At 34.2% G+C, this 11,355-nt stretch overlaps 1 protein-coding gene across 2 annotated transcripts in view; it reads right to left on the bottom strand.

Moving 5' to 3' along the window:
- The window catches only part of LOC110464314 (golgin subfamily A member 4-like), a 39,836-nt gene that overhangs the window by 9,655 nt on the left and 18,826 nt on the right, over nucleotides 1-11,355 (bottom strand). For both annotated transcript variants that reach the window (XM_021519464.1, XM_021519465.1), the window contains exons 13-21: nucleotides 9,626-9,756; nucleotides 8,846-9,076; nucleotides 7,456-7,503; nucleotides 6,337-6,461; nucleotides 5,428-5,599; nucleotides 3,410-3,478; nucleotides 2,716-2,835; nucleotides 2,101-2,148; nucleotides 1,423-1,509 (exon numbers count right to left, since the gene is read on the bottom strand). In XM_021519464.1, the coding sequence (XP_021375139.1) occupies nucleotides 1,423-1,509; nucleotides 2,101-2,148; nucleotides 2,716-2,835; nucleotides 3,410-3,478; nucleotides 5,428-5,599; nucleotides 6,337-6,461; nucleotides 7,456-7,503; nucleotides 8,846-9,076; nucleotides 9,626-9,756 (1,031 nt within the window). The remainder of the gene's footprint in view (nucleotides 1-1,422; nucleotides 1,510-2,100; nucleotides 2,149-2,715; nucleotides 2,836-3,409; nucleotides 3,479-5,427; nucleotides 5,600-6,336; nucleotides 6,462-7,455; nucleotides 7,504-8,845; nucleotides 9,077-9,625; nucleotides 9,757-11,355) is intronic.

The raw sequence follows: 11,355 nt of genomic DNA, 5'->3' as shown, positions 1-11,355 counted from the left end.
ATGTATGCTACCTTACTGTGACATGTAGACTTAAGGATGTATTCTACCTTACTTTGACATGTAGACTTAAGGATGTATGCTACCTTACTGTGACATGTAGACTTAAGGATGTATGCTACCGTACTGTGACATGTAGACTTAAGGATGTATGCTACTGTACTGTATATTTTGACTTAAGGATGTATGCTACCGTACTGTATATTTTACCTCTTTAACAAAAGAGTTCCACATTAAAAAAAACTGAACTTGTAAAATATGTGATCTTCGATGAAAAATCACAAAACAGCTCTGGTGCCATTTACTTTACAGATGGTAAGTGCAGGGTTTTTTACCCTAAACTCAGTTTGTTCCTTTTTTCAAAGGGAGATAACTCAAAACACAAGTTGAAGTTATCACTGTAAAAGGCATATACATTTTCTTCCTTTTACCTAAGGATTTGACATAGTACTACATATATCTTGGTGGAAGTCAAAGATCAGAATAGTACTGAAACACCAATTATTGTTTTCCATTTACCAGCGGGTTTGAATAATTTTGTAACATAAATTATAAGAAAAACTGACAGAACACAAAATTACTACAGACGGAATTTAAAGATTTAAAGAGTACTGAAACACCAGTTCTCCATTTACCAGCAGGTTGGAATGATTTGGAAGAGACCTCAACCTTACATGGATATTCAAAGAAATTCAGGATATTCGGTTATATAAAGTATATTATGAAAAACTGTCAGAACACAAAATACCTTACACAACCCAAAATCTTAAAGAATTCTCTACAAAGCTTTAGGTATGCAAAGGATTTTGAATTAAGCTTTTATATGACTTACTTAGGGAGCTCAGTGTTTGAAAGGCAGACATTGTACGGGTGTTGTCTATATGTGCCAGCAGTGCGATATATAATACAGAAAGTGACATCTTTAACAGATACTTTAAATTTTTTATATACAGTGCAGTACAATTAGTAATTTTTTAAATCCTTATACATTGTGTAATAAGCTGGTTAACAGTTTTCGTTTGGTGCTTAATCTGTGTAAGGGATTCACAGCAAATTATTTACTTACTCAGGACTAGATAATGAAAAAATAAAATGTCCAATTTAACATCAATTCAGTAAATAATTATCCTATTTCTTTTTTTCTTTTTTTCTTTTTGTATTGTTTATCCAAAAAAGAAGAAATGTCACATGCCTCTTCTGATTAAACTAGGGGGAAAATTTCATCAAATCAACATTTTATATTTTGAGAATTTACATTATACTAAATGATTTAATTAAACAAGCAATTTTTAGAAGTATTAGTAATTGATAATATAAGCTACAAGATATAAGTAATTTTATACACACAAAGCATTATTGTACATTCTTTGCAATCTTCAATGTGATTGGTCGATCAGCAAACAAATGAACCAATCACTGACTTACAGCAGATCTCGTGTCTTCTTTGGCTATAATCTTCCGTGTCTGGTCGTCCGAGAACTGGACAATGGTACCAATGACCCGAGCCAATGTCTGGTGATTAAAACAACAGAAAAAAACACATTTAATAGAAACAAAGACTTTCTAAATGACACTTTATTTAAATTTGATTTTCAAAATGATACTTTATTTAAACTTTATTTACTTTACAACAATTATGAAACAAGTTTTTATAACGATATTAATCACTTTTGTTGACCCGGATGCTTTTTCTTTATTCCATAAATTCTACAGAAATTGCAAGTATATACAGGATTAAATTCATGTCATATCACAATTTTTTTAAGTAAAGCCAGATTTTTTTTTAGCTACCATTTAAGCACATGATTAAATGCAAATTTGTCTTCAATAAAAGTTCAGGTATTTTCTCAAAGATATTTAAAACTCTTCTCGCAGGGCTTTGCAAGATATCAAAACCCTGCATCACAGGGACTTGCGACAAAAATTAAAACTTTGTGTGTTTACGTTTATATCTTTCATTGAGATATATTCACGATTTTAACATTCGCTGGATATACAATTTCTTTTCTCGCCAATCTTTGATGACCCTGACTATTATGAAATTAAATCCAAGGCAAATAATACATCTATAGAGTAATAGTGACCAGCTTCTATTAAACTTACCTTGGTCTCCTTGCCCATCATGTACTGGAATAAGATATTCCGAAGGTACTGCAAAATTAAGCAATCAACATCATATCATTGTGACTTGCATATCACGACCTGAACTTTTACCTAATAACGTTCTACTGCAATAATGTTTTAACAGAGCATGTCTTAAAGATGGGGTGCTGATGATTTGAATTATTTTTAACATCATCAAGATATTTTTGTGACAGGTCCACTGGTCTAGAGAACAAAAAGTTAAATAAAATATTATCATCTTTCTTTTGCTCACACTGACAGCATGAATTATGTGAAAAGTGTCAGGACATTGTTTGGCTAAAATTGCCAGCTTTACTGCGGGCCCACACTAATTGCAAATTAATATTCTGGCAATCAGGTTTTTGAATTTGATTTTGTTGGTAATATTTATGGACAGTTACAAAGACTAATAATAAGACTCATGGTTCTTTAAATCTGTTTTGGTGGTAAAAGTACCCCTCATTACTGGGATTTTTTGAAGACTGAACTGGAATATTAAATCCGGAACATGTTTGTATACATTCTTCTGTTTTTTTGTTTTTGTTTTTAATGTCAGGTCTTATATAACAGGTTGACACATAAAAACTTCAGTACCTCTATTTGTGTCGGTTCATTGAGAAGGGGTCCGTATGCGGTGCCATCTGTGGCATAACCCGGACTGAGAGGTGGGGAGTCAAGAGATAGCTGCGCTGGTCTATTTTCCAGAGTATTAATCTGAAATCGTAGATGACATTGTTAATACTGATATTATACAATTATAGTATTTTGTAAATTGATGTGGTCGATGCCTGGTCTTATTGACTGAAATCAAAAGGCTATATCAGTTTTCAATGAAATTGTTTTCTTATATTAAGTAACGTATCTTCATAAACAGCAGTCAAAGAAAATCACACACTGAAATCAAGGTCTTTGCAATGCTTGTTGATAAGTTTTTAGAAACACCCATGGCAAGGGCCTTTTTCGTTAATGCAGAACAATCGGTTTGTCTCTTTATGAATGTAACATTTGGATATAAATCCTGGCGAACCTGCAAACGTTTCTGCAGGCCTCGAAAGGCTTTGTCAAGGCTAGCCTGAAAGCAGCATCAGATTACTAGGTTCGACCCTATTTCATAAACCAATAGCTCTAGACCAACTGGTCCAACCGTTTAGATCGCAATAAACGAAAGCGGCCCCAGTTAAACAGCTTTTTTCATAAGCTTTTCTTGAAATGCCGGCCAATATTTATTTTTTATTGTGATCACATGACACCATTCCAACCAATCATGAATCAAACGTTCTTACTCTACCTTTTGGTGTAGACCACGTTCTCTCATTCTGCTCTGGTTGATCTCTCCACTTAGGTGCTGAACCTGGGCCTGATATAACCAGACAAAAACTGTTAGTTTTCATGTATCACCTTGGTATTTCAACTCAGTGATATTAACATACATTTTTTATATAGCAAAATTATATGTATTTAGGTTCACATTGTTAAATTCTGTGTCAATTTCATTAGGATATCTATAATTGGTTGTAAAACACTGGAGATTCATGTTAAATGTACTTGCTTCTTATTGTGATTTTCATGTAAGTTTCTGTGTTACTTTTCCACGGAGTAGGGGGTTTCCCTGTTTTTTGTTTTAATATGTTTATTATGCATGCTTTGAATATAGCTTCACAGGGTAAAACTCTTATTAAACTGTTATAAATGTTTCTATATGATCTTATTATATAAACTTTATTTGTTTAACTCATTCTACCCTGAAATTTTGTAATGAACTATTCCAACCTTTGAATTGGAAGTGTTCAAATGTGTCTTCAGGGGTGAATGAGTTAACAACAATTATGAAACAAGTTTCAACAACTTATACCAATCACTCTTGTTGGCCCGGCTCTTCTAAGATCTTATTGGCTTTTGTATGATCTTATATTAAAACACTAGAGATTAATGTTGAATGTGCCTGATTCTAATTGGGATTTTCATCAGAATTCCTTTTTCAATTTCTTTTCTGAAGAGAACAGATTCCCTTCTGACATGAGTTTCATCTCATACAGTCAATGAAAAAGATGTGTGTACAAAACCAATGATTGTGGTAATTTGCCTTAACTATATATTAAGCAACCCAGAAAACTTTTGTTATACTGCCACTATCTTCCCGGCATTATAACAAGGTTTTACTGTGCACCTTTGAGGAAAAATAGGTGATAAGATATCTGAAATTGCCAATTTCTCAGTTAGAGGGTCAACCAGCTAGACTGTTATAGATTTTATTAACCTTTATAGACACGTTCTTCAAATCGAAAGACCGTATTGCGTCTCTTGACAAAAACATGTAGCATACTTGCCAACTTTTTCAAATTTCCATGGGGGAGATTGCAATGTATGTATGTACACCCTAGGGGAAAATAACACCTTTTAACCCTTTCACCACTGTAGACCATAATGGACTCATCTAGATCAATGAATGGTCGAGTCTACTAAAGTTACCTAGGGGTGAAAGGGTTAAATGGCATCTTTTGAGCTGTTCTCTCAGATGACATCATCAGATCTTAGAAAATAGGAATGATTGAGCAAACTCATCTAGCAAATGCTTGCAAATGCTCAATTTTAGGGTCCAAAATCAGGAGTCTCCCTCCCTAATAGGGAGAGATGGCAAGTAGGATGTAGTGTATAAGGTAGGCAGGAGGAAGCTGGGGCTCGTAGGAGGTGAAATTTATGCGAAAGCTTACCAATGTTAAGCTTGACGTGACCTGTTGTCCCAGTTCTAGGTAAGCCTGTGTTGTTCATCGTAGATGTGTTGTGTTAGATTATAGTTGTCATGTGTAGTGTAGTTGTCATTGTTGTTGTGTACATCGAGTGTGTTGTGTTGTTCAGTTGTAATCATGATAATGTTGTGTTGGACAAGGATGTGAACAAAATCATGTTGTTGTTGAAGAGTCATTGTTGTTGTTGTTGATTTGTAAATAAAATGACAGTTTTTGTTTACAAATATCTCAATGTTGACCAAAATTAAACAAATTTAACAAGACCCATGAATTATGACCACATCAATATAACCAAAAGGCTTTTTTAAGGGCCAAGCATTAACAAAGGTTGTATGAGCTCTTCAGTTTTTATTTTTATCCACTAATTTTTTTATTTGAAAATATAAATATCGTAATCGTAATCTATAAAGATGAACGTTAGGTTACACACAGGTGATCCTGATTGCTCCTTTAAAATTTGGTAATAGATATAGTATGCCAAAAATTAAAGTCAGTTATAAAATGTGGGGTGGGCTTATATGTGAGCATGGTCTTATTAATGGTATATTGTGATACTGACCTGCAGGTCCATGTTGGTGAGCTCCAGATCCTGTATATCACTCTCCAGATTGGGGTCAGAGAGGTCAAATGTCACCTTTTTGCGGGCTGGCTGTGTCGGGAGTGGCCTGTCCAGTAAGGCTGTGGGTAGAGAGTTCTGCTCCAGCTGGCCTTGAGCTTGAGCTAGTTCGAGTCTGTTGATAAATATTTAGTAAAGAAAACATTTCAATTTACCTGTAGACTGAAAATTGAAAATAATTGGGATTTCATATCAAAGTGCCACTTTCTACACAAACAATGTACGTATTAAATGTGTCGCAAAATTTCAAGACCGACTGGTCCCTTTAATTTGTTAAGATTTGACCGAGTTACTGGGATTTCACATACATAATGCACTGATCATGAGTATGAAGTTTTGTTGAAATCAGCAAAGCAGATGAAAAGGAGTTGTCTGGACAAGTTTCTATCTACAGACAGACGGAATGCAAATTAAAGTGACGAGTAGGTTAACTAAAACAGGGTTTTACATCAAGCTGAATCCTGCTTCAAATAAACCCATTTTTCATTACAGCACCTCTAAAATCTGAACACCTGTGTTCTCATGAACCCTGAAATGACAACTTCAAAATTCCAGTCTCCAAATTTTAAATGATGTATATTACCTAAGCAATGAAAAATATCATTTATGAGGACCCCAAATAGTTATGACGTAGGACCTCCAATTGTCACTCCAAGGGGGTCTGGAGGACTCTCAAAGTCAAAATGGGATGTAAAACCCTGCTGATAGTCTTCAACTCCAGCATGTGAACTATGGAACAAGTGTCAAATGTTTGGACTTGTTGTTCCATGCAGAGAATATGTTTGTGTGTCAACGTGATAATCTGTAAAACCAGTTAAGGAATGGTCGTTCACCAAGTCGGCCATGTTTTACCTGTGCCTCTCCTTTAGTTCTCGGATGTGATTGGTCAAATCGATGACCTGTTTCTGGAGGAGATGACCGCTGGTGCCGCCACTTTGTAAGGCACTAATGGCCAGTTGGTTGTGATGCAACAGCTCCTGGACAGAGGTCAAACACAAGTTAAAGGTCATTCTCTAGATCACAGGACATATACATGAATCTCAACAGCCTGGTTTAACAGATACCATATTTATCTTAACTCATTCACCCCTGAAATTTCATAATGAACTATTCCAACCATTGAATTGTAAGCGTTCAAATGTGTCTTCAGGGGTGAAGGAGTTAATAAACAATAAATTACCATTCCTCCTCCTTCATCCCTTTTTTCACTCCTACACATGCTTTACAATGAAAAGACATAAAAACACACAAACAGATACACAGATGTACTAAAAAAGCAGTTACTAGACTGCACCCACCAAAAGAATGTGAACACAATCTGATTTGATGGATAAGTTATGCTTCAAAACCTTAACATTTTTTGTGTAACTGTTATTGTTGTCAAAATCCCTTTAATAACGCATTTTTTTCTGACAACTGACACAAAATTAAGAAAATTGCAATGTAGTAATATTACCATGATCAAGCATTTCAATTGTGTTAATAATTCATAAATTTGAAAAGCAGTAACACAGACATCATACACATGTACATGTTGTCAAGTGAACAGACAAAAAATAAATTTTTAAATACATGTACAGCCAGCCGTACATCGCTCTCTAAGACAACCCTACCATCTCAAAAATAATTCAATTTTAATGAAATTAAAGCCAGAATGAGGTAAATACTTTTCTACACGATTTGCAAGAATTAATACCGGTAGTCTCGTTTTTTTTGTACCGCACATATTTAATTTTGAAACAAAATTATCACTAATGAAGATGTCAGATGACTTTTTAATATTTTTATCATATCAAGAAATTTAAAAATCTTTTGCAAATTCTATAGCCTATTTTTTTAAAAAAAAAATTTAGGTTTGAAAACAGAAATATGGAGTACCAGCAATGGAATAAACGTATGGCATGAGTTTGAGATGACCAGGTCAGACTTTCAATGACAAAAACAAACTCAAAACAAAATAACAATGTGTACCTCAGGCTCTATGACACTTGGATCACCTGCTAGCTGTAAGCTTCCGGACTACAAAACGATGATGATGACATTTCATAATAAAATAATATTGAAATCATATTCATATATAACAAAATCAGTGAATCAAATGTGGAAAATCAATTTGTCACGATGGTAATAAGTTGATGGAAGCGTACTATGACAGCAAACCCTATAATTACAAACACTTGATATTTGTATAGCCCAAATTTCCTTTGACTTAAAGGGTATCAAGTGTACCAGTTATAATCCTGAAGAGTTCCACTTTAGAGATCATCAAATTTTTTGACTCTGGAGTTTTCTGTCTTTAATTTTATTGAGGAAAATCTTGGAGTTATTTCCCTTGTCGAGGTATTCATCTCTCATTTTGATGCTATGCATTTATTATTTCTAGTTAGTTACATCGGTAAATTGAAGCATTTGCATTAGAAAAGTCATTAAGTGATCCATATTAACTATGGTTATATGTTTTATGCATGTTAATTAATGTTCTTGATCAGATTTCATTCCATTTTCCAATAGCGATATATTCCTTTTTGTTCAACAACACTTCCATCAACTTTAAATTTGACAAAACATTGAGGGACAAACAAAAACGGGAAGTGCTAAACAGCAGTGAAAAACAATAGCATTGCCGACAGCACAAGGAATGGGTGGAGAATGTACGGGTTTAAAACTTAAGAAAAAAGTGTAGGGGTTCATTACATACAAGGCAACTCTATTATACTTGATATAGAGGAGTGTACAATTCCACCGAACAGTAAATTTTACTTCAGAGCAAGTGAAATTTTCAATATATATTAACAAAATACAGGTATGGATGTTAGAATTTTTCAAATTTCCTATACAAAAAATAAGACTTTAGTAAATTATCGCTTAAAAGATATTTAACCCTGAAAAATAATAAAATATAAAAATAAAAATAGTAAGAGAATTTCTATGTACATTTCACAACCTGTAATCTGTGAGTAATATAATTCCAATGAACATTTCACGACCTGTAATCTGTGGGTAAAAGAATTTCAATGAACATTTCACGACCTGTAATCTGTGAGTAACAGAATTTCAATGAACATTTCACAACCTGTTATCTGTGAGTAACACAATTTCTATGTACATTTCATGACCTGTAATCTGTGAGTAACAGAATTTCAATGAACATTTCACAACCTGTTATCTGTGAGTAACACAATTTCTATGTACATTTCATGACCTGTAATCTGTGAGTAACAGAATTTCTATGTACATTTCACAGCCTGTAATCTGTGAGTAACAGAATTTCAATGAACATTTCACAACCTGTAATCTGTAAGTAACAGAATTCCAATGAACATTTCACAACCTGTAATCTGTGAGTAGTGACAATGCCAACCTTTCTCTCCTTGTTCCACTCCTGTGTAAGCGACTGTACATCTTCTTTGTGGAAGACCTCTTTGACCTCCAAGGATTTCTCGTGAGTCTGTTTCATCTTTTCTTGGAGCTCCATAATGCTAACTTCATGTTTCTGCTTTAAATCTGTAATCTCGAATTGATATTTCTGGTTTTCTTCTGACAGTTTTTGTTCCATTTCCTTGATTCTTGCATTTGATTCTTCTTCAGATTGCTACAATGCCAAAGTCAAATAGCATTATAGAATACAGTGACTAAAGATCACATGACTTAATACACAATTTGGTTATGAAAATAATATAACATGCAAACCCTATTTTCATGAAAAATATTGATAAATGTTGTGGATACTTCTTTAAATTGAAGCACAATATTTTCAGACTACCATATCGTTCTTCAATTTATCAAACATGCACAACTTCTTGCACATTGGTGCTAAATTTTAAAAACTATGGACCTGCCTTATGTTAAAAACATTACTGGAGTTCAGGAAATATCTTAAGATTTAGGGAATGGATTTTTTTTATAAAGTCTGCAAGTGTGATACCTGGACGGGAAGGAACCCAAAAAGTACTTGCACTAGAAAATATCTGCAAGACATGAACATTAGTTGATAAATTTCTATACATAGTAATGGTGACCTTGGAACACTGAAACATTAACTCAAAATCTATTATAAATATTAATGATGTCACTAGAGTGATGACAGCAGAACGGACATGCATAATAACATATGCTCCGATTACGGAGAGAAGATGCTGACCTTCATCTGCTCCAGCAGCTGATTTCTCATCTCTTCCATGGAATCGTCCTTCTCGTGGAGTTCATGGTGCAGTTCCTCCATGGCCTGTTTGTGCTCGAACATCAGTCGGCTCTCTCCTCTGTTACTCTTCTCTATACATTTTATAGCAACAAATTTAATTTCATGGTCTATTCCAGTGGCATTTTAGGTGTTTTAACTCAAAGAATATTTGAAAACACAATTTCACAAGCCATGTCTAATTTTACTATGCTTTCCATTTTATTTAGCGTTCCATGAATTCTGACAGTCAAAATTTTGATTATATTAATTAGAATATTAATTTTTCTGTATTCAAAACTACTGAAACTTCTGCAACCAAACACAATTTTGATTGCAAATCGCTGTCAATCCTCCCTCATTAGGAGGGAGACTCCCTCCTTTTGACCAACCTATCTCCTTCAAAACTACCTCAATCAAGTCTAAACTCACACAAACTCAAAATCTACATCCTGTGGTCAAATGATCTTCTAGTAACTGCAGGGTGTGTGTAATGATCATAAAAGGTGTGTCTGAATCAAATGAATGCTTTTTGGAGTTATTTTGATACTTAAATAGGAAAAGATTATTGAACAAAGCAGTTTCAATCGCGTTTCACACACTTTCATCCTCTTTGGAAATGTGGAATGAGGGAGATCTCCTTCATTGGAGGTTTCAGAGGTTGACACCTATATGATCTTTGTAGATGTTGATTGAATATGTGCTAGTTTGTATCACAGATTTCCTTTCAAATGCAAAATTAATCGCAATACTTCATGTTTTCCTTTGATAATTCATCAAGAGCAGTAAAGTGAGAATCGACTTGTGAAATTCTGTTACATAAAGTTATTGACAACTTGGTGGCTCAAGTACTTTCGAGTATGTACTCCTTGAAGCACTAAATTAACACAGTTCTCTCAGGATCCCAGGAAAGGCAATGCGATGTCACTGTACCAAAATGGGACCTTTTTTTCTCTATCTTGATATATATGAATGTATTTATACCATATATAGTATGCATCAATTCCAAAACAATTGTTTATTTTTCATAAAAAGATACCCTCCTCTTTTCTTTTCTGATTCTGGGACATGGTTTTACAAATAGAATGCGAAATACTTGCAGGGTCACATAGGCTCTTGAAAAGGTGAATTTGTACCCTGAAAGAGACACCTTTGTATTTTGACTAATATTGGGGGATGAATAATCGATATCAGCAGAAAAATATGCATCGTTTAAATATTAGTCAGATAAGGTTCTGGTTAAATTTCTTCTCCAAACTGGAATTAGTTTTGAAAAAATAGACTTCTGAAAATTATATCAAATTTCATAGCATCACCCGAAAAGCATTCCATTTTGGGTACAGTGATGGTAGTATGTACATCAATATATTGTACATGACCAAAAGATTTAATGAAAACAAGAGGCCTGTGGGCCTAAACGGTCATCTGACTTAACAAAGACTGAGCAGAGAGAATGGTAACATTTCAACTTTCAATGAAATATTCTCAATCCCACCAGTGGAACTGGAGAAGAAGTTTAAAATGTGTTTTTTAAGATGGCAGCCATTGCGGCCATCTTGGATTTTTGACCGACCTGAAAAATAACAACACTTGGTCAGGACCATCTCAGGATCATTTCATGCAAGTTTCAGCTCAATCCCACAGGCCTAGGTGGCACATAAGAAGAAGTTTAAAATAGCTGTTGTTTAGGAAAA

This window comes from Mizuhopecten yessoensis, unplaced genomic scaffold (assembly GCF_002113885.1).
Source record: "Mizuhopecten yessoensis strain PY_sf001 unplaced genomic scaffold, ASM211388v2 scaffold10985, whole genome shotgun sequence".
NCBI lineage: Eukaryota > Metazoa > Mollusca > Bivalvia > Pectinida > Pectinidae > Mizuhopecten > Mizuhopecten yessoensis.
The sequence above is the reverse complement of the archived record's forward strand: the minus strand, read 5'-3'. Positions and strand labels throughout refer to the sequence as shown.